This window comes from Musca autumnalis, unplaced genomic scaffold (genome assembly GCF_047663935.1).
Source record: "Musca autumnalis isolate F117 unplaced genomic scaffold, ASM4766393v1 scaffold_4, whole genome shotgun sequence".
Lineage (NCBI taxonomy): Eukaryota > Metazoa > Arthropoda > Insecta > Diptera > Muscidae > Musca > Musca autumnalis.
In genome coordinates, this window is record NW_027411977.1 from 231331385 (window position 1) to 231354543 (window position 23159).

The 23159-nt window shown below is 31.5% G+C and overlaps 1 protein-coding gene across 3 annotated transcripts in view; it reads left to right on the forward strand.

The window, feature by feature from the left end:
- The window catches only part of GlcAT-P (Glucuronyltransferase P), a 197918-nt gene that overhangs the window by 142053 nt on the left and 32706 nt on the right, over window positions 1-23159 (forward strand). For all 3 annotated transcript variants that reach the window (XM_073981363.1, XM_073981362.1, XM_073981364.1), the window contains exons 3-4: window positions 12181-12278; window positions 12410-13330. In XM_073981363.1, the coding sequence (XP_073837464.1) occupies window positions 13187-13330 (144 nt within the window). In that variant the 5' untranslated portion in view covers window positions 12181-12278; window positions 12410-13186. The remainder of the gene's footprint in view (window positions 1-12180; window positions 12279-12409; window positions 13331-23159) is intronic.

The following is a 23159-nucleotide window of genomic DNA, read 5'->3' on the forward strand; positions in this document are numbered from 1 at the left end:
AATTCTTTAAAAAATCCACGTTGCTTGTGGAGGCTTAGAAAAATTCTTTAAATAAACCAAGTTGCTTGTGGAGGCTTAGAAAAATTCTTTAAAAAATCCACGTTGCTTGTGGAGGCTTAGAAAAATTCTTTAAAAAATCCACGTTGCTTGTGGAGGCTTAGAAAAATTCTTTAAAAAATCCACGTTGCTTGTGGAGAATTAGAAAAATTCTTTAAAAAATCCACGTTGCTTGTGGAGGCTTAGAAAAATTCTTTAAATAAACCAAGTTGCTTGTGGAGGCTTAGAAAAATTCTTTAAAAAATCCACGTTGCTTGTGGAGAATTAGAAAAATTCTTTAAAAAATCCACGTTGCTTGTGGAGGCTTAGAAAAATTCTTTAAAAAATCCACGTTGCCTCTAAAGGCTTAGAAAAATTATTTTAAAAAATTATTTAAAAAATCCACGTTTGGGTCTTTTAAAGAATTTTTTAAAAAGTAGGCATTTATGGTCTTCTTTTGATCAATTAAAAACCCGTTTATTGTCCTCTTTACATCCTTTATTATCCTGTGAATTGAAAAGCCATTGTGCCCTGGTTACCCTTTAATGAATCTACTCGAGTTTTGTCGCAAAAATAATCACAACCATTGTTGTTGGTATTGTTGCATTGGAATGGGCATACATACATATGCTTCAAAGGGTCTATGCAGGATATGGGGGACATTTACTTGGGTAAACTTTTATTACCAGTGTCAGCCATTTAACCCATTTACACTTTTTGCAATAGCCAACAGAGATTGCTGGATTCATTCCTTCATACGCTGGTGAGGATGAGAAGGATGCTATACAGTTTTTTTGTTGGTACAAATTTTGTTATAATAGTTGTAATAGTAGTAGTAGTTATTTTTTTTTTTTTTTTTTTTTTTTTTTGTAAAAGGACATGTTGGCTTGCGGCTGTTTGTTGCAGCAACACACAAATCCTTTGCAAATAAAACCCAAATATATGCGTGTAAGGGTGTGTGTGAGTGCAGTAAAAGCGTTTGTTTTTTTGTCGTTCTTCTTGTTAAGAGAAGGAAACATTTGTAGTTGTTTGCCTGCCTGGCAACCCGGAGCCAACTTCATTCATTTTAATTCTGTCGGCATGTAAAGCTGCTGTCGTTGCTGCCGTTGTTGCTGTTGGGGTATGGGAATTTATGTTCTCTATAGAATTTTAACATGTTGTTGTAGTGTTGGTTTGTGTTGGTGTGTTTACTGTTGTTTATTAAAATATGTGTGTGATGTTGGGCATTCTTTTGTAAAGCTGTTGCTGCTGCTGCTGCCGCTGCATTTGAAAATGTAGGCCGTTGCTTTGTTTGCCTGGCTTGGCCATAATTTTTTATTCGTCCTTTTTTTGTGTGAAATAAATACTAGAACATTAATTTCAATTTTATGTTTGAGGAAAATTATAGTTTTTTTCTCATTCGTTTTTTCCTTCTTTTTCTCCTCTTTCATTTCAATGTGTGTGCAATTTTCTCACTTTGTGTGCCATTCAGCCAGAGTTTAGAGAGGTCGACAAAAGCCATCACCACCACTGCCACTACCGCAACAAGCCAACCAACCAACCAACAAGTCAAGTCACTGAGACCTTGATTTCATTTTTATGAATTTTATTCAAAAAAACAACAACGAAAACAAAAAATTAAAATGAAAAACTAAACCCCAGCCGAAGAAGGCTTGGAGAGATGGTTGGATGGTTGGTTGCATGGCTGGTTATGCTTAAATGGGGTCAACACTTAGCTTTGGGACACAAAGAGTTTTTTCTTCTCCTTTGTAGCATAAAATTCGCCCAAAAGAAGTAGGAAAATCTTGGTATTTCTGGCAAATTAATATTTTAATTGAAAAGAAATTTTATTAACTGAAGAGCGGTGGTGGGGAGGACGTTTTTTTGGAGGATTGTGTACAAAAGGATATCTTGGAAAAAATAAATAAAATTAATTGCTCTGAAGTGGATAAAGACATCAAGATGACGATAATTGTGGATGCTTAAAGGACTTAAGAATGACAACAAAACTTGATATTTTTTTTTAAAGGATTCAAGCGTGAATTTTTTATGTAACCAAACGTGGATTTTTTTAGAAAGATTCTTTTAAAAATCCAAGTAGCCTCTAGCGCCTTAAAAAAATTCTTTAAAAAATCCACGTAGCCTCTAGCGCCTTAAAAAAATTCTTAAAAAAATCCACGTAACCTCTAGCGCCTTAAAAAAATTCTTTAAAAAATCCACGTAGCCTCTAGAAAAATTCTTAAAAAAATCCACGTTGGCCTTAGAAGGCTACAAAAGTTATTTAAAAAATCCACGTTGGCCTTAGAAGGCTACAAAAATTATTTAAAAAATCCACGTTGGCCTTAGAAGGCTACAAAAATTATTTAAAAAATCCACGTTGGCCTTAGAAGGCTACAAAAATTATTTAAAAATCTACGATGGCTTTAGAAGGCTCCACAAATTCAAAAATCCACGTGGGCTTTAGAAGGCTCTACGAATTATTTAAAAAATCCACGTAGGCCTTAGAAGGCTACAAAAATTATTTAAAAAATCCACGTTGGCCATAGAAGGCTACAAAAATTTTTTAAAAAATCCACGTTGGCCTTTGAAGGCTACAAAAATTATTTAAAAATCTACGATGGCTTTAAAAGGCTCCACAAATTCAAAAATCCACGTTGGCTTTAGAAGGCTACAAAAATTATTTAAAAAATCCACTTTGGCCTTAGAAGGCTACAAAAATTATTGAAAAAAAATCCACGTTGGCCTTAGAAGGCTACAAAAATTATTTAAAAAATCCACGTTGGCCTTAGAAGGCTAGAAAAATTATTTAAAAAATCCACGTTGGCCTTAGAAGGCTACAAAAATTATTTAAAAAATCCACGTTGGCCTTAGAAGGCTACAAAAATTATTTAAAAAATCCACGTTGGCCTTAGAAGGCTACAAAAATTATTTAAAAAATCCACGTTGGCCTTAGAAGGCTACAAAAATTATTTAAAAAATCCACGTTGGCCTTAGAAGGCTACAAAAATTATTTAAAAAATCCACGTTGGCCTTAGAAGGCTACAAAAATTATTTAAAAAATCCACGTTGGCCTTAGAAGGCTACAAAAATTATTTAAAAAATCCACGTTGGCCTTAGAAGGCTACAAAAATTATTTAAAAAATCCACGTTGGCCTTAGAAGGCTACAAAAATTATTTAAAAAATCCACGTTGGCCTTAGAAGGCTACAAAAATTATTTAAAAAATCCACGTTGGCCTTAGAAGGCTACAAAAATTATTTAAAAAATCCACGTTGGCCTTAGAAGGCTACAAAAATTATTTAAAAAATCCACGTTGGCCTTAGAAGGCTACAAAAATTATTTAAAAAATCCACGTTGGCCTTAGAAGGCTACAAAAATTATTTAAAAAATCCACGTTGGCCTTAGAAGGCTACAAAAATTATTTAAAAAATCCACGTTGGCCTTAGAAGGCTACAAAAATTATTTAAAAAATCCACGTTGGCCTTAGAAGGCTACAAAAATTATTTAAAAAATCCACGTTGGCCTTAGAAGGCTACAAAAATTATTTAAAAAATCCACGTTGGCCTTAGAAGGCTACAAAAATTATTTAAAAAATCCACGTTGGCCTTAGAAGGCTACAAAAATTATTTAAAAAATCCACGTTGGCCTTAGAAGGCTACAAAAATTATTTAAAAAATCCACGTTGGCCTTAGAAGGCTACAAAAATTATTTAAAAAATCCACGTTGGCCTTAGAAGGCTACAAAAATTATTTAAAAAATCCACGTTGGCCTTAGAAGGCTACAAAAATTATTTAAAAAATCCACGTTGGCCTTAGAAGGCTACAAAAATTATTTAAAAAATCCACGTTGGCCTTAGAAGGCTACAAAAATTATTTAAAAAATCCACGTTGGCCTTAGAAGGCTACAAAAATTATTTAAAAAATCCACGTTGGCCTTAGAAGGCTACAAAAATTATTTAAAAAATCCACGTTGGCCTTAGAAGGCTACAAAAATTATTTAAAAAATCCACGTTGGCCTTAGAAGGCTACAAAAATTATTTAAAAAATCCACGTTGGCCTTAGAAGGCTACAAAAATTATTTAAAAAATCCACGTTGGCCTTAGAAGGCTACAAAAATTATTTAAAAAATCCACGTTGGCCTTAGAAGGCTACAAAAATTATTTAAAAAATCCACGTTGGCCTTAGAAGGCTACAAAAATTATTTAAAAAATCCACGTTGGCCTTAGAAGGCTACAAAAATTATTTAAAAAATCCACGTTGGCCTTAGAAGGCTACAAAAATTATTTAAAAAATCCACGTTGGCCTTAGAAGGCTACAAAAATTATTTAAAAAATCCACGTTGGCCTTAGAAGGCTACAAAAATTATTTAAAAAATCCACGTTGGCCTTAGAAGGCTACAAAAATTATTTAAAAAATCCACGTTGGCCTTAGAAGGCTACAAAAATTATTTAAAAAATCCACGTTGGCCTTAGAAGGCTACAAAAATTATTTAAAAAATCCACGTTGGCCTTAGAAGGCTACAAAAATTATTTAAAAAATCCACGTTGGCCTTAGAAGGCTACAAAAATTATTTAAAAAATCCACGTTGGCCTTAGAAGGCTACAAAAATTATTTAAAAAATCCACGTTGGCCTTAGAAGGCTACAAAAATTATTTAAAAAATCCACGTTGGCCTTAGAAGGCTACAAAAATTATTTAAAAAATCCACGTTGGCCTTAGAAGGCTACAAAAATTATTTAAAAAATCCACGTTGGCCTTAGAAGGCTACAAAAATTATTTAAAAAATCCACGTTGGCCTTAGAAGGCTACAAAAATTATTTAAAAAATCCACGTTGGCCTTAGAAGGCTACAAAAATTATTTAAAAAATCCACGTTGGCCTTAGAAGGCTACAAAAATTATTTAAAAAATCCACGTTGGCCTTAGAAGGCTACAAAAATTATTTAAAAAATCCACGTTGGCCTTAGAAGGCTACAAAAATTATTTAAAAAATCCACGTTGGCCTTAGAAGGCTACAAAAATTATTTAAAAAATCCACGTTGGCCTTAGAAGGCTACAAAAATTATTTAAAAAATCCACGTTGGCCTTAGAAGGCTACAAAAATTATTTAAAAAATCCACGTTGGCCTTTAGAAGGCTACAAAAATTATTTAAAAAATCCACGTTGGCCTTAGAAGGCTACAAAAATTCTTTAAAAAATCCACGTTGGCCTTAGAAGGCTACAAAAATTATTTAAAAAATCCACGTTGGCCTTAGAAGGCTACAAAAATTATTTAAAAAATCCACGTTGGCCTTAGAAGGCTACAAAAATTATTTAAAAAATCCACGTTGGCCTTAGAAGGCTACAAAAATTATTTAAAAAATCCACGTTGGCCTTAGAAGGCTACAAAAATTATTTAAAAAATCCACGTTGGCCTTAGAAGGCTACAAAAATTATTTAAAAAATCCACGTTGGCCTTAGAAGGCTACAAAAATTATTTAAAAAATCCACGTTGGCCTTAGAAGGCTACAAAAATTATTTAAAAAATCCACGTTGGCCTTAGAAGGCTACAAAAATTATTTAAAAAATCCACGTTGGCCTTAGAAGGCTACAAAAATTATTTAAAAAATCCACGTTGGCCTTAGAAGGCTACAAAAATTATTTAAAAAATCCACGTTGGCTTTAGAAGGCTCCAAAAATTCTTTAAAAAATCCACGTTGGCTTTAGAAGGCACCAAAAATTATTTAAAAAATCCACGTTGGCTTTAGAAGGCTCCAAAAATTCTTTAAAAGATCCACTTTGGCCTTAGAAGGCTACAAAAATTATTTAAAAATCAACGTTGGCCTTAGAAGGCTACAAAAATTATTTAAAAAATCCACGTTGGCCTTAGAAGGCTACAAAAATTATTTAAAAAAATCCACGTTGGCCTTAGAAGGCTACAAAAATTATTTAAAAAATCCACGTTGGCCTTAGAAGGCTACAAAAATTATTTAAAAAATCCACGTTGGCCTTAGAAGGCTACAAAAATTATTTAAAAAATCCACGTTGGCCTTAGAAGGCTACAAAAATTATTTAAAAAATCCACGTTGGACTTAGAAGGCTACAAAAATTATTTAAAAAATCCACGTTGGCCTTAGAAGGCTACAAAAATTATTTAAAAAATCCACGTTGGCCTTAGAAGGCTACAAAAATTATTTAAAAAATCCACGTTGGCCTTAGAAGGCTACAAAAATTATTTAAAAAATCCACGTTGGCCTTAGAAGGCTACAAAAATTATTTAAAAAATCCACGTTGGCCTTAGAAGGCTACAAAAATTATTTAAAAAATCCACGTTGGCCTTAGAAGGCTACAAAAATTATTTAAAAAATCCACGTTGGCCTTAGAAGGCTACAAAAATTATTTAAAAAATCCTTGTTGGCCTTAGAAGGCTACAAAAATTATTTAAAAAATCCTTGTTGGCCTTAGAAGGCTACAAAAATTATTTAAAAAATCCACGTTGGCCTTAGAAGGCTACAAAAATTATTGAAAAAATCCACGTTGGCCTTAGAAGGCTACAAAAATTATTGAAAAAATCCACTTTGGCCTTAGAAGGCTACAAAAATTATTCAAAAAATCCACGTTGGCCTTAGAAGGCTACAAAAATTATTTAAAAAATCCACGTTGGCCTTAGAAGGCTACAAAAATTATTTAAAAAATCCACGTTGGCCTTAGAAGGCTACAAAAATTATTTAAAAAATCTACGTTGGCCTTAGAAGGCTACAAAAATTATTTAAAAAATCCACGTTGGCCTTAGAAGGCTACAAAAATTATTTAAAAAATCCACGTTGGCCTTAGAAGGCTACAAAAATTATTTAAAAAATCCACGTTGGCCTTAGAAGGCTACGAAAATTATTTAAAAAATCCACGTTGGCCTTAGAAGGCCCCAACATTTTTTTAAAGAATCCACGTTGGCCTTAGAAGGCCCCAACATTTTTTTAAAGAATCCACGTTGGCCTTAGAAGGCTACAAAAATTATTTAAAAAATCCACGTTGGCCTTAGAAGGCTACAAAAATTATTTAAAAAATCCACGTTGGCCTTAGAAGGCTACGAAAATTTTTTAAAAAATCCACGTTGGCCTTAGAAGGCCCCAACATTTTTTTTTAAAGAATCCACGTTGGCCTTAGAAGGCTACAAAAGTTATTTAAAAAATCCACGTTGGCCTCAGAAGGCTACAAAAATTATTTAAAAAATCCACGTTGGCCTTAGAAGGCATAAAAAATTATTTAAAAAATCCACGTTGGCTTTAGAAGGCTCCAAAAATTATTTAAAAAATCCAAGTTACCTTTAGAGGGCTCCAAAAATTATTTAAAAAAAATCCGAGTTGATTTTAGAAGGCTCCAAATAATATTTAAAAAATCCACGTTGCCTTTAGAAGGCTCCAAAAATGATTTAAAAAATCTAAGTAGTCTATTGTTCCTTTAGACTTTTAGACTCAAGTTTACCTGAAACTCCACATTAAGTACCCTTGTATTCCACTGTGCCGAAATTACATTTATATCCCTTTTCCATTTAGGGGAGGAAGAATTTCGTCTGAATTTTCTTTTGCCTTGCAGGTTAACTAAATGATGAAACATGTTTTAGCTTGAACTACATCCCTTTACCGGAAGAAGGAGAGGGGCCCAACAACATAGCACAATCATCATCCCGCAACTCATCAGCAACAAGAACGAGAACAGATTTTTTTTTAAACAAAAGCGTATTTAAATGTAGTTGCTGTGTTTCTTTTCAGTTTTATTGTCCTTCATCCGTTTAGTGGAACAGTTCGTGATCTCGTTGTTCTTCTTGTTATTGTTGTCACACTACAATTGTGTCTACCTTGTAAATGGGGAAAATTTAATTGTAATTAAGAGTGAATATAAATGCAAATGTAAATGTTAAATATTATTCCAAGCAGATGCAATCTTGCGGTTTTGTGGCTTACACAATGAAAGAACGAACGAACAGATGAAGGAACGAATGATAGGATGGCTGAATGGCAACATTTCTTCTTGTTCTTGTTCGTGTTTCCCTTGGTTTACTCCGGGCTTTTTTCCTCCGCTGGCAATTCACATTAAATTACAATTTATATTGGCATATGAGTGATTGTTAAATAATTGAGTTGAGTGAGGCATGAAAAACATGACTCCCACATGAACACGCATGTCGGGATAAAATCTTATTACCTGTCGTTAAATAAATTTGTTATTCTTAGTGAATGAAAATGGTATGCCAATAAAAAGGAAAATGAGGATGATGAAAGGTGCCATGAGGTGAATGATGAATGACCTAGATGTTGCAGTTGTTGTGAGGTCAAAGGAGAAGAAGGAAATTGATTATTAAAATGTCATTATAAATGGTATAATTAAACAGAAGTTGAGGGAGAAGTGGAGAATATTTTTTTTAATTTCGTTCATTAAGAAATTTGAGGACCAAAGGCCATGGGTGGCGAATGAGTTGCGTCAACACTCATACGCTCCCATGCTGCAGACTCTATTACTTGGAAAATGAATGCTGTTTATGGCTCTAAAGTCCTAGAAAAATTATTTTAAAAATCCACGTTGTCTCTAAAGGCTTAGAAAAATTATTCTAAAAATCCACGTTGTCTCTAAAGGCTTCGAAAAATTATTTTAAAAATCCACGTTGTCTCTAAAGGCTTCGAAAAATTATTTTAAAAATCCACGTTGTCTCTAAAGGCTTCGAAAAATTATTTTAAAAATCCGCGTTGTCTCTAAAGGCTTAGAAAAATTATTTTAAAAATCCACGTTGTCTCTAAAGGCTTAGAAAAACTCATTAAAAATCCACGTTGTCTTTAGAGGCCTAGAAAAATGTTTTTAAAAAATCCACGTTGACTCTAGAGGCTAAGAAAAATTCTTTAAAAAATCCACGTTGCATCTAGAGGCTTAGAAAAATTCTTTAAAAATCCACGTTGCTTGTAGAAGGCTCTTAAAATTATTTAAAAAATCCACGTTATTTTTAGAAGGCTTTCAAAATTATTTAAAACATACACATTGCTTGTAGAAGGCTTTTAAAATTTTTTAAAAAATCCACGTCATTTTTAGAAGGCTTTCAAAATTTTTTAAAAAATCCACGTTATTTTTAGAAGGCTTTCAAAATTATTTAAAAAATCCACATTGCTTGTAGAAGGCTTTTAAAATTATTTAAAAAATCCACGTTGCTTGTAGATGGCTTTTAAAATTATTTAAAAAATCCACGTTGCTTGCAGAAGGCTTTTAAAATTATTTAAAAAATCCACGTTGCTTGTAGAAGGCTTTTAAAATTATTTAAAAAATCCACGTTGCTTGTAGAAGGCTTTTAAAATAATTTAAAAAAATCCACGTTGCTTGTAGAAGGCTTTTAAAATTATTAAAAAATCCACGTTGCTTGTAGAAGGCTTTTAAAATTATTTAAAAAAAATCCACGTTGCCTCTAGAAGGCTTTTAAAATTATTTAAAAATCCACGTTGCCTCTAGAAGGCTTTTAAAATTATTTAAAAAATCCACGTTGCTTGTAGAAGGCTTTTAAAATTATTTAAAAAATCCACGTTGCTTGTAGAAGGCTTTTAAAATAATTTAAAAAAATCCACGTTGCTTGTAGAAGGCTTTTAAAATAATTTAAAAAATCCACGTTGCTTGTAGAAGTCTTTTAAAATTATTTAAAAAAATCCACGTTGCTTGTAGAAGGCTTTTAAAATTATTTAAAAAAAATCCACGTTGCCTCTAGAAGGCTTTTAAAATTATTTAAAAATCCACGTTGCCTCTAGAAGGCTTTTAAAATTATTTAAAAAATCCACGTTGCTTGTAGAAGGCTTTTAAAATTATTTAAAAAATCCACGTTGCTTGTAGAAGGCTTTTAAAATTATTTAAAAAATCCACGTTGCTTGTAGAAGGCTTTTAAAATAATTTAAAAAAATCCACGTTGCTTGTAGAAGGCTTTTAAAATTATTAAAAAATCCACGTTGCTTGTAGAAGGCTTTTAAAATTATTTAAAAAAAATCCACGTTGCCTCTAGAAGGCTTTTAAAATTATTTAAAAATCCACGTTGCCTCTAGAAGGCTTTTAAAATTATTTAAAAAATCCACGTTGCTTGTAGAAGGCTTTTAAAATTATTTAAAAAATCCACGTTGCTTGTAGAAGGCTTTTAAAATAATTTAAAAAAATCCACGTTGCTTGTAGAAGGCTTTTAAAATAATTTAAAAAATCCACGTTGCTTGTAGAAGTCTTTTAAAATTATTTAAAAAAATCCACGTTGCTTGTAGAAGGCTTTTAAAATTATTTAAAAAAAATCCACGTTGCCTCTAGAAGGCTTTTAAAATTATTTAAAAATCCACGTTGCCTCTAGAAGGCTTTTAAAATTATTTAAAAAATCCACGTTGCTTGTAGAAGGCTTTTAAAATTATTTAAAAAATCCACGTTGCTTGTAGAAGGCTTTTAAAATTATTTAAAAAATCCACGTTGCTTGTAGATGGCTTTTAAAATTATTTAAAAAATCCACGTTGCTTGTAAAAGGCTTTCAAAATTATTTAAAAAATCCACGTTGCTTGTAGAAGGCTTTTAAAATTATTTAAAAAATCCACGTTGCCTCTGGAAGGCTTTTAAAATTATTTAAAAAATCCACGTTGCTTGTAGAAGGCTTTTAAAATTATTTAAAAAATCCACGTTGCTGTAGAAGGCTTTTAAAATTATTTAAAAAGTCCACGTTGCTTGTAGATGGCTTTTAAAAGTATTTAAAAAATCCACGTTGCTTGTAGAAGGCTTTTAAAATTATTTAAAAAATCCACGTTGCCTCTGGAAGGCTTTTAAAATTATTTAAAAAATCCACGTTGCTTGTAGAAGGCTTTTAAAATTATTTAAAAAATCCACGTTGCTTGTAGAAGGCTTTTAAAATTATTTAAAAAATCCACGTTGCTTGTAGAAGGCTTTTAAAATTATTTAAAAAATCCACGTTGCTTGTAGAAGGCTTTTAAAATTATTTAAAAAATCCACGTTGCTTGTAGAAGGCTTTTAAAATTATTTAAAAAATCCACGTTGCTTGTAGAAGGCTTTTAAAATTATTTAAAAAATCCACGTTGCTTGTAGAAGGCTTTTAAAATTATTTAAAAAATCCACGTTGCTTGTAGAAGGCTTTTAAAATTATTTAAAAAATCCACGTTGCTTGTAGAAGGCTTTTAAAATTATTTAAAAATCCACGTTGCCTCTAGAAGGCTTTTAAAATTATTTAAAAAATCCACGTTGCTTGTAGAAGGCTTTTAACATTATTTAAAAAATCCATGTTGCTTGTAGAAGGCTTTTAAAATTATTTATAAAATCCACGTTGCTTGTAGAAGGCTTTTAAAATTATTTAAAAAATCCATGTTGCTTGTAGAAGGCTTTTAAAATTATTTAAAAATCCACGTTGCTTGTAGAAGGCTTTTAAAATTATTTAAAAAATCCACGTTGCCTCTAGAAGGCTTTTAAAATTATTTAAAAAATCTACGGTGCCTCTAGAAGGCTTTTAAAATTATTTAAAAAATCCACGTTGCTTGTAGAAGGCTTTTAAAATTATTTAAAACATCCACGTTGCTTGTAGAAGGCTTTTAAAATTATTTAAAAAATCCAAGTTGCCTCTAGAAGGCTTTTAAAATTATTTAAAAATCCACGTTGTCTCTAGAAGGCTTTTAAAATTATTTAAACAATCTACGTTGCTTGAAGAAGGCTTTTAAAATTATTTAAAAAATCCAAGTTGCCTCTAGAAGGCTTTTAAAATTATTTAAACAATCCACGTTGCTTGTAGAAGGCTTTTAAAATTATTTAAAAAATCCACGATGCCTCTAGAAGGTTAAACAAATTCTTTAAAAAATCAACCATGCCTGCAGAAGGTTCAAAAAATCTTTAAAAAATCCTAGTTGCTTCTACAAGCTTCCAGAAATTCTTTAAAAAATTCACGTTGCCTCAACAAAGCTTCCAGACATTCTTTAAAAAATCCACGTTGCCTCTAGAAGGTTTTAAATTTATGTAAAAAATTTAAAAATTCGTTTCCTCTTTAAAAAAACCTCTTAAATTGTCCCAGCGACCCCTGGACGTATGAGTGGTGTCACTACTTATACGTCCTCCTTTATACACTTTAACAATAAAATTAATTAATAATTTTACAACTCTTTCTCATGTTTTGTGTGTGTGTCTTTTTGTAATTGCAGCAATGTTGCTGATCGGCGGCCATAAACTTGAACCATTGCCAATGTTATGTTCCGAATCCAACACAATACCACCAGCTCCAGAGAAGCAATCACCAAAGGTAATAATCATTAACACGTTAGTGTGAATACTTGTCTGTATTTGAGTGGTGAAGGAGAGCGTGAAAGCAAAAACAGAAAATTTACATGATTTATAAACGGATAACAACGAAACATTTAAACTATTTTACAGCTTTTTAACAAATAATTGGAAACTGACACGTAAACTATGCTTGCAAAGTGCTAATCACCGGAGATCTAGAACAACTTTATGGCATGATACAGCCAGCTGTTGGGAATACGTTTGGGGCCATAATGTAAATAATGGAGGGCAACTTAATTGAAACAAATAAAAACTAAAAGCTTTTTTCTAAAACGAGATATCTAACTAAGGACCTGCTCGCCACGAAATGTCCAAAAAAAACTTAGAGAGCTCAGCAACTAAAGAGTGAGATTATTTTGGTTCCCAAAAAAACAAAAAGAAGACGTCAATGAAGATAACTAAAAACTTAATGGAATACTTGGGAAAATATTTACCAAATACTTAATTAAAAAGGGAAGACCAACACTACTATCCCAGGACAAACTTTAAACAACCTAATCTCTTAGTTTACCAAATACGAAAAAACACTAAAACCCTCTTTTGCTCCCAAAGGCAGGCATTACGCTTAACACCCACTCTTGCTGTGACTAACAGGCGGAAGGCATTCATTGCATTCCGTTTAAAGCGTTTAATGCCAAACACAGCAACTACTCACAGTAACAGCAACAACTTCCTGTCTCGTTATATGCCAACATTGCAAGCAGTCAGCCGCCAGTCAAGCTAGAAAACCCCTCCTTGAAGCACACTCAAAAGTAAAAGTAAGCTGGCATCAGCAGCACACCAACTATCACCGTCATCACCATCATCGTCAACAAATCTCCTGCAAGCCGTTGCCGCCGCTGGCCCTTCAGAACACACACACTCCAAATGCAACAACGAACTGCAAACATGGCGTTAGGAAAATCCATTAAAATGTACCTGACTATATTCGTAGCCACCACATGCATGTACATGATACTGTATCAGTATCACATATCACGGCAGCCCATGCCCCAACCAGAAATCATAAAGGTATGTTGGCAAAAATTGTTTCCTTCCTACAGAAAAAAATACACCCTCACTCTTTCCCCGTATTACTTTTTACTCCTTAAACAATTCTGGCAAAAATAAAACTCTTCTTTTTTCAACCGCACACATACACATAAGGAAATTCGTGCTAGTTAATAAATGGCAATGTGAGCAAAGGGATTATGTCCAAAAAAAGAAAACAAAAATCATACAAATGTCAGAGGAATATGGCTTAAAAATAGAAAATATAAATTAAGATAATAGGTGGCGTATGACGCATGACACTAAGTATACGCAACAGTGTTCCTAATCAATAAAAGCTCTTGCCAGGATAATATTAGGCAATTTTGGAAAGACTTTTCCAAAGAAAAAGCTTCTAGAGGTTTAGAAAAATTCTTTAACAAATCCATTTTGCCTTTGGAGGCTTCGAAATTTTTTTTAAAAAATCCACGTCGCCTCTAGAAGGCTCTAGAAATTATTTAAAAAATCCACGTAGCCTCTAGAAGGTTATTAAAATTATTTAAAAAATCTACGTAGCCTCTAGAAGGCTTTTAAAATTATTTAAAAAATCCACGTAGCCTCTAGAAGGCTTTTAAGATTATTTAAAAATCCACGTAGCCGCTAGAAGGCTTTTAAGACTATTTAAAAAATCCACGTAGCCTCTAGAAGGCTTTTAAGATTATTTAAAAAATCCACGTAGCCTCTAGAAGGCTTTTAAGATTATTTAAAAAATCCACGTAGCCTCTAGAAGGGTCCAAAAATTATTTAAAAAATCCACGTAGCCTCTAGAAGGCTTTTAAAATTATTTAAAAAATCCACGTAGCCTCTAGAAGGCTTTTAAAATTATTTAAAAAATCCACGTAGCCTCTAGAAGGCTTTTAAAATTATTTAAAAAATCCACGTAGCCTCTAGAAGGCTTTTAAAATAATTTAAAAAATCCACGTAGCCTCTAGAAGGCTTTTAAAATTATTTAAAAAATCCACGTAGCCTCTAGAAGGCTTTTAAAATTATTTAAAAAATCCACGTAGCCTCTAGAAGGCTTTTAAAATTATTTAAAAAATCCACGTAGCCTCTAGAAGGCTTTTAAAATTATTTAAAAACTCCACGTTGCCTCTAGAAGGTTCCAAAAATTATTTAAAAACTCCACGTTGAATCTAGAAGGCTTTTAAAATAATTTAAAAAATCTACGTAGCCTCTAGAAGGCTTTTAAAATAATTTAAAAAATCCACGTAGCCTCTAGAAGGCTTTTAAAATAATTTAAAAAATCCACGTAGCCTCTAGAAGGCTTTTAAAATTATTTAAAAAATCCACGTAGCCTCTAGAAGGCTTTTAAAATTATTTAAAAAATCCACGTAGCCTCTAGAAGGCTTTTAAAATTATTTAAAAAATCCACGTAGCCTCTAGAAGGCTTTTAAAATTATTTAAAAAATCCACGTAGCCAATCCACGTTGGCTTTAGAAGGCTTTTAAAATTATTTAAAAAATCCACGTAGCCTCTAGAAGGCTTTTAAAATTATTTAAAAAATCCACGTAGCCTCTAGAAGGCTTTTAAAATTATTTAAAAAATCCACGTAGCCTCTAGAAGGCTTTTAAAATTATTTAAAAAATCCACGTAGCCTCTAGAAGGCTTTTAAAATTATTTAAAAAATCCACGTAGCCAATCCACGTTGGCTTTAGAAGGCTTTTAAAATTATTTAAAAAATCCACGTAGCCAATCCACGTTGGCTTTAGAAGGCTTTTAAAATTATTTAAAAAATCCACGTAGCCTCTAGAAGGCTTTTAAAATTATTTAAAAAATCCACGTAGCCTCTAGAAGGCTTTTAAAATTATTTAAAAAATCCACGTAGCCTCTAGAAGGCTTTTAAAATTATTTAAAAAATCCACGTAGCCAATCCACGTTGGCTTTAGAAGGCTTTTAAAATTATTTAAAAAATCCACGTAGCCTCTAGAAGGCTTTTAAAATTATTTAAAAAATCCACGTTGGCTTTAGAAGGCTTTTAAAATTATTTAAAAAATCCACGTAGCCTCTAGAAGGCTTTTAAAATTATTTAAAAAATCCACGTAGCCAATCCACGTTGGCTTTAGAAGGCTTTTAAAATTATTTAAAAAATCCACGTAGCCTCTAGAAGGCTTTTAAAATTATTTAAAAAATCCACGTAGCCTCTAGAAGGCTTTTAAAATTATTTAAAAAATCCACGTAGCCTCTAGAAGGCTTTTAAAATTATTTAAAAAATCCACGTAGCCTCTAGAAGGCTTTTAAAATTATTTAAAAAATCCACGTAGCCAATCCACGTTGGCTTTAGAAGGCTTTTAAAATTATTTAAAAAATCCACGTAGCCTCTAGAAGGCTTTTAAAATTATTTAAAAAATCCACGTAGCCTCTAGAAGGCTTTTAAAATTATTTAAAAAATCCACGTAGCCTCTAGAAGGCTTTTAAAATTATTTAAAAAATCCACGTAGCCTCTAGAAGGCTTTTAAAATTATTTAAAAAATCCACGTAGCCTCTAGAAGGCTTTTAAAATTATTTAAAAAATCCACGTAGCCTCTAGAAGGCTTTTAAAATTATTTAAAAAATCCACGTAGCCTCTAGAAGGCTTTTAAAATTATTTAAAAAATCCACGTAGCCTCTAGAAGGCTTTTAAAATTATTTAAAAAATCCACGTAGCCTCTAGAAGGCTTTTAAAATTATTTAAAAAATCCACGTAGCCAATCCACGTTGGCTTTAGAAGGCTTTTAAAATTATTTAAAAAATCCACGTAGCCTCTAGAAGGCTTTTAAAATTATTTAAAAAATCCACGTAGCCTCTAGAAGGCTTTTAAAATTATTTAAAAAATCCACGTAGCCTCTAGAAGGCTTTTAAAATTATTTAAAAAATCCACGTAGCCAATCCACGTTGGCTTTAGAAGGCTTTTAAAATTATTTAAAAAATCCACGTAGCCAATCCACGTTGGCTTTAGAAGGCTTTTAAAATTATTTAAAAAATCCACGTAGCCTCTAGAAGGCTTTTAAAATTATTTAAAAAATCCACGTAGCCTCTAGAAGGCTTTTAAAATTATTTAAAAAATCCACGTAGCCTCTAGAAGGCTTTTAAAATTATTTAAAAAATCCACGTAGCCTCTAGAAGGCTTTTAAAATTATTTAAAAAATCCACGTAGCCTCTAGAAGGCTTTTAAAATTATTTAAAAAATCCACGTAGCCAATCCACGTTGGCTTTAGAAGGCTTTTAAAATTATTTAAAAAATCCACGTAGCCTCTAGAAGGCTTTTAAAATTATTTAAAAAATCCACGTAGCCTCTAGAAGGCTTTTAAAATTATTTAAAAAATCCACGTAGCCTCTAGAAGGCTTTTAAAATTATTTAAAAAATCCACGTAGCCAATCCACGTTGGCTTTAGAAGGCTTTTAAAATTATTTAAAAAATCCACGTAGCCTCTAGAAGGCTTTTAAAATTATTTAAAAAATCCACGTAGCCAATCCACGTTGGCTTTAGAAGGCTTTTAAAATTATTTAAAAAATCCACGTAGCCTCTAGAAGGCTTTTAAAATTATTTAAAAAATCCACGTAGCCTCTAGAAGGCTTTTAAAATTATTTAAAAAATCCACGTAGCCTCTAGAAGGCTTTTAAAATTATTTAAAAAATCCACGTAGCCTCTAGAAGGCTTTTAAAATTATTTAAAAAATCCACGTAGCCTCTAGAAGGCTTTTAAAATTATTTAAAAAATCCACGTAGCCTCTAGAAGGCTTTTAAAATTATTTAAAAAATCCACGTAGCCAATCCACGTTGGCTTTAGAAGGCTTTTAAAATTATTTAAAAAATCCACGTAGCCTCTAGAAGGCTTTTAAAATTATTTAAAAAATCCACGTAGCCTCTAGAAGGCTTTTAAAATTATTTAAAAAATCCACGTAGCCAATCCACGTAGCCTCTAGAAGGCTTTTAAAATTATTTAAAAAATCCACGTAGCCAATCCACGTTGGCTTTAGAAGGCTTTTAAAATTATTTAAAAAATCCACGTAGCCTCTAGAAGGCTTTTAAAATTATTTAAAAAATCCACGTAGCCTCTAGAAGGCTTTTAAAATTATTTAAAAAATCCACGTAGCCTCTAGAAGGCTTTTAAAATTATTTAAAAAATCCACGTAGCCTCTAGAAGGCTTTTAAAATTATTTAAAAAATCCACGTAGCCAATCCACGTTGGCTTTAGAAGGCTTTTAAAATTATTTAAAAAATCCACGTAGCCTCTAGAAGGCTTTTAAAATTATTTAAAAAATCCACGTAGCCAATCCACGTTGGCTTTAGAAGGCTTTTAAAATTATTTAAAAAATCCACGTAGCCTCTAGAAGGCTTTTAAAATTATTTAAAAAATCCACGTAGCCTCTAGAAGGCTTTTAAAATTATTTAAAAAATCCACGTAGCCTCTAGAAGGCTTTTAAAATTATTTAAAAAATCCACGTAGCCTCTAGAAGGCTTTTAAAATTATTTAAAAAATCCACGTAGCCTCTAGAAGGCTTTTAAAATTATTTAAAAAATCCACGTAGCCTCTAGAAGGCTTTTAAAATTATTTAAAAAATCCACGTAGCCTCTAGAAGGCTTTTAAAATTATTTAAAAAATCCACGTAGCCAATCCACGTTGGCTTTAGAAGGCTTTTAAAATTATTTAAAAAATCCACGTAGCCAATCCACGTTGGCTTTAGAAGGCTTTTAAAATTATTTAAAAAATCCACGTAGCCTCTAGAAGGCTTTTAAAATTATTTAAAAAATCCACGTAGCCTCTAGAAGGCTTTTAAAATTATTTAAAAAATCCACGTAGCCTCTAGAAGGCTTTTAAAATTATTTAAAAAATCCACGTAGCCTCTAGAAGGCTTTTAAAATTATTTAAAAAATCCACGTAGCCTCTAGAAGGCTTTTAAAATTATTTAAAAAATCCACGTAGCCAATCCACGTTGGCTTTAGAAGGCTTTTAAAATTATTTAAAAAATCCACGTAGCCTCTAGAAGGCTTTTAAAATTATTTAAAAAATCCACGTAGCCTCTAGAAGGCTTTTAAAATTATTTAAAAAATCCACGTAGCCTCTAGAAGGCTTTTAAAATTATTTAAAAAATCCACGTAGCCTCTAGAAGGCTTTTAAAATTATTTAAAAAATCCACGTAGCCAATCCACGTTGGCTTTAGAAGGCTTTTAAAATTATTTAAAAAATCCACGTAGCCTCTAGAAGGCTTTTAAAATTATTTAAAAAATCCACGTAGCCTCTAGAAGGCTTTTAAAATTATTTAAAAAATCCACGTAGCCTCTAGAAGGCTTTTAAAATTATTTAAAAAATCCACGTAGCCTCTAGAAGGCTTTTAAAATTATTTAAAAAATCCACGTAGCCTCTAGAAGGCTTTTAAAATTATTTAAAAAATCCACGTAGCCTCTAGAAGGCTTTTAAAATTATTTAAAAAATCCACGTAGCCTCTAGAAGGCTTTTAAAATTATTTAAAAAATCCACGTAGCCTCTAGAAGGCTTTTAAAATTATTTAAAAAATCCACGTAGCCTCTAGAAGGCTTTTAAAATTATTTAAAAAATCCACGTAGCCTCTAGAAGGCTTTTAAAATTATTTAAAAAATCCACGTAGCCAATCCACGTTGGCTTTAGAAGGCTTTTAAAATTATTTAAAAAATCCACGTAGCCTCTAGAAGGCTTTTAAAATTATTTAAAAAATCCACGTAGCCTCTAGAAGGCTTTTAAAATTATTTAAAAAATCCACGTAGCCTCTAGAAGGCTTTTAAAATTATTTAAAAAATCCACGTAGCCTCTAGAAGGCTTTTAAAATTATTTAAAAAATCCACGTAGCCAATCCACGTTGGCTTTAGAAGGCTTTTAAAATTATTTAAAAAATCCACGTAGCCTCTAGAAGGCTTTTAAAATTATTTAAAAAATCCACGTAGCCTCTAGAAGGCTTTTAAAATTATTTAAAAAATCCACGTAGCCTCTAGAAGGCTTTTAAAATTATTTAAAAAATCCACGTAGCCTCTAGAAGGCTTTTAAAATTATTTAAAAAATCCACGTAGCCTCTAGAAGGCTTTTAAAATTATTTAAAAAATCCACGTAGCCAATCCACGTTGGCTTTAGAAGGCTTTTAAAATTATTTAAAAAATCCACGTAGCCTCTAGAAGGCTTTTAAAATTATTTAAAAAATCCACGTAGCCTCTAGAAGGCTTTTAAAATTATTTAAAAAATCCACGTAGCCAATCCACGTTGGCTTTAGAAGGCTTTTAAAATTATTTAAAAAATCCACGTAGCCTCTAGAAGGCTTTTAAAATTATTTAAAAAATCCACGTAGCCTCTAGAAGGCTTTTAAAATTATTTAAAAAATCCACGTAGCCTCTAGAAGGCTTTTAAAATTATTTAAAAAATCCACGTAGCCTCTAGAAGGCTTTTAAAATTATTTAAAAAATCCACGTAGCCTCTAGAAGGCTTTTAAAATTATTTAAAAAATCCACGTAGCCAATCCACGTTGGCTTTAGAAGGCTTTTAAAATTATTTAAAAAATCCACGTAGCCTCTAGAAGGCTTTTAAAATTATTTAAAAAATCCACGTAGCCTCTAGAAGGCTTTTAAAATTATTTAAAAAATCCACGTAGCCAATCCACGTTGGATTTAGAAGGCTTTTAAAATTATTTAAAAAATCCACGTAGCCAATCCACGTTGGCTTTAGAAGGCTTTTAAAATTATTTAAAAAATCCACGTAGCCTCTAGAAGGCTTTTAAAATTATTTAAAAAATCCACGTAGCCTCTAGAAGGCTTTTAAAATTATTTAAAAAATCCACGTAGCCTCTAGAAGGCTTTTAAAATTATTTAAAAAATCCACGTAGCCTCTAGAAGGCTTTTAAAATTATTTAAAAAATCCACGTAGCCAATCCACGTTGGCTTTAGAAGGCTTTTAAAATTATTTAAAAAATCCACGTAGCCTCTAGAAGGCTTTTAAAATTATGTAAAAAATCCACGTAGCCTCTAGAAGGCTTTTAAAATTATTTAAAAAATCCACGTAGCCTCTAGAAGGCTTTTAAAATTATTTAAAAAATCCACGTAGCCAATCCACGTTGGCTTTAGAAGGCTTTTAAAATTATTTAAAAAATCCACGTAGCCTCTAGAAGGCTTTTAAAATTATTTAAAAAATCCACGTAGCCTCTAGAAGGCTTTTAAAATTATTTAAAAAATCCACGTAGCCTCTAGAAGGCTTTTAAAATTATTTAAAAAATCCACGTAGCCTCTAGAAGGCTTTTAAAATTATTTAAAAAATCCACGTAGCCTCTAGAAGGCTTTTAAAATTATTTAAAAAATCCACGTAGCCAATCCACGTTGGCTTTAGAAGGCTTTTAAAATTATTTAAAAAATCCACGTAGCCTCTAGAAGGCTTTTAAAATTATTTAAAAAATCCACGTAGCCTCTAGAAGGCTTTTAAAATTATTTAAAAAATCCACGTAGCCTCTAGAAGGCTTTTAAAATTATTTAAAAAATCCACGTAGCCTCTAGAAGGCTTTTAAAATTATTTAAAAAATCCACGTAGCCTCTAGAAGGCTTTTAAAATTATTTAAAAAATCCACGTAGCCTCTAGAAGGCTTTTAAAATTATTTAAAAAATCCACGTAGCCAATCCACGTTGGCTTTAGAAGGCTTTTAAAATTATTTAAAAAATCCACGTAGCCTCTAGAAGGCTTTTAAAATTATTTAAAAAATCCACGTAGCCTCTAGAAGGCTTTTAAAATTATTTAAAAAATCCACGTAGCCAATCCACGTTGGCTTTAGAAGGCTTTTAAAATTATTTAAAAAATCCACGTAGCCAATCCACGTTGGCTTTAGAAGGCTTTTAAAATTATTTAAAAAATCCACGTAGCCTCTAGAAGGCTTTTAAAATTATTTAAAAAATCCACGTAGCCTCTAGAAGGCTTTTAAAATTATTTAAAAAATCCACGTAGCCTCTAGAAGGCTTTTAAAATTATTTAAAAAATCCACGTAGCCTCTAGAAGGCTTTTAAAATTATTTAAAAAATCCACGTAGCCAATCCACGTTGGCTTTAGAAGGCTTTTAAAATTATTTAAAAAATCCACGTAGCCTCTAGAAGGCTTTTAAAATTATTTAAAAAATCCACGTAGCCTCTAGAAGGCTTTTAAAATTATTTAAAAAATCCACGTAGCCTCTAGAAGGCTTTTAAAATTATTTAAAAAATCCACGTAGCCAATCCACGTTGGCTTTAGAAGGCTTTTAAAATTATTTAAAAAATCCACGTAGCCTCTAGAAGGCTTTTAAAATTATTTAAAAAATCCACGTAGCCTCTAGAAGGCTTTTAAAATTATTTAAAAAATCCACGTAGCCTCTAGAAGGCTTTTAAAATTATTTAAAAAATCCACGTAGCCTCTAGAAGGCTTTTAAAATTATTTAAAAAATCCACGTAGCCAATCCACGTTGGCTTTAGAAGGCTTTTAAAATTATTTAAAAAATCCACGTAGCCTCTAGAAGGCTTTTAAAATTATTTAAAAAATCCACGTAGCCTCTAGAAGGCTTTTAAAATTATTTAAAAAATCCACGTAGCCTCTAGAAGGCTTTTAAAATTATTTAAAAAATCCACGTAGCCTCTAGAAGGCTTTTAAAATTATTTAAAAAATCCACGTAGCCTCTAGAAGGCTTTTAAAATTATTTAAAAAATCCACGTAGCCAATCCACGTTGGCTTTAGAAGGCTTTTAAAATTATTTAAAAAATCCACGTAGCCAATCCACGTTGGCTTTAGAAGGCTTTTAAAATTATTTAAAAAATCCACGTAGCCTCTAGAAGGCTTTTAAAATTATTTAAAAAATCCACGTAGCCTCTAGAAGGCTTTTAAAATTATTTAAAAAATCCACGTAGCCTCTAGAAGGCTTTTAAAATTATTTAAAAAATCCACGTAGCCTCTAGAAGGCTTTTAAAATTATTTAAAAAATCCACGTAGCCTCTAGAAGGCTTTTAAAATTATTTAAAAAATCCACGTAGCCTCTAGAAGGCTTTTAAAATTATTTAAAAAATCCACGTAGCCTCTAGAAGGCTTTTAAAATTATTTAAAAAATCCACGTAGCCTCTAGAAGGCTTTTAAAATTATTTAAAAAATCCACGTAGCCTCTAGAAGGCTTTTAAAATTATTTAAAAAATCCACGTAGCCTCTAGAAGGCTTTTAAAATTATTTAAAAAATCCACGTAGCCTCTAGAAGGCTTTTAAAATTATTTAAAAAATCCACGTAGCCTCTAGAAGGCTTTTAAAATTATTTAAAAAATCCACGTAGCCTCTAGAAGGCTTTTAAAATTATTTAAAAAATCCACGTAGCCTCTAGAAGGCTTTTAAAATTATTTAAAAAATCCACGTAGCCTCTAGAAGGCTTTTAAAATTATTTAAAAAATCCACGTAGCCTCTAGAAGGCTTTTAAAATTATTTAAAAAATCCACGTAGCCTCTAGAAGGCTTTTAAAATTATTTAAAAAATCCACGTAGCCTCTAGAAGGCTTTTAAAATTATTTAAAAAATCCACGTAGCCTCTAGAAGGCTTTTAAAATTATTTAAAAAATCCACGTAGCCTCTAGAAGGCTTTTAAAATTATTTAAAAAATCCACGTAGCCTCTAGAAGGCTTTTAAAATTATTTAAAAAATCCACGTAGCCTCTAGAAGGCTTTTAAAATTATTTAAAAAATCCACGTAGCCTCTAGAAGGCTTTTAAAATTATTTAAAAAATCCACGTAGCCTCTAGAAGGCTTTTAAAATTATTTAAAAAATCCACGTAGCCTCTAGAAGGCTTTTAAAATTATTTAAAAAATCCACGTAGCCTCTAGAAGGCTTT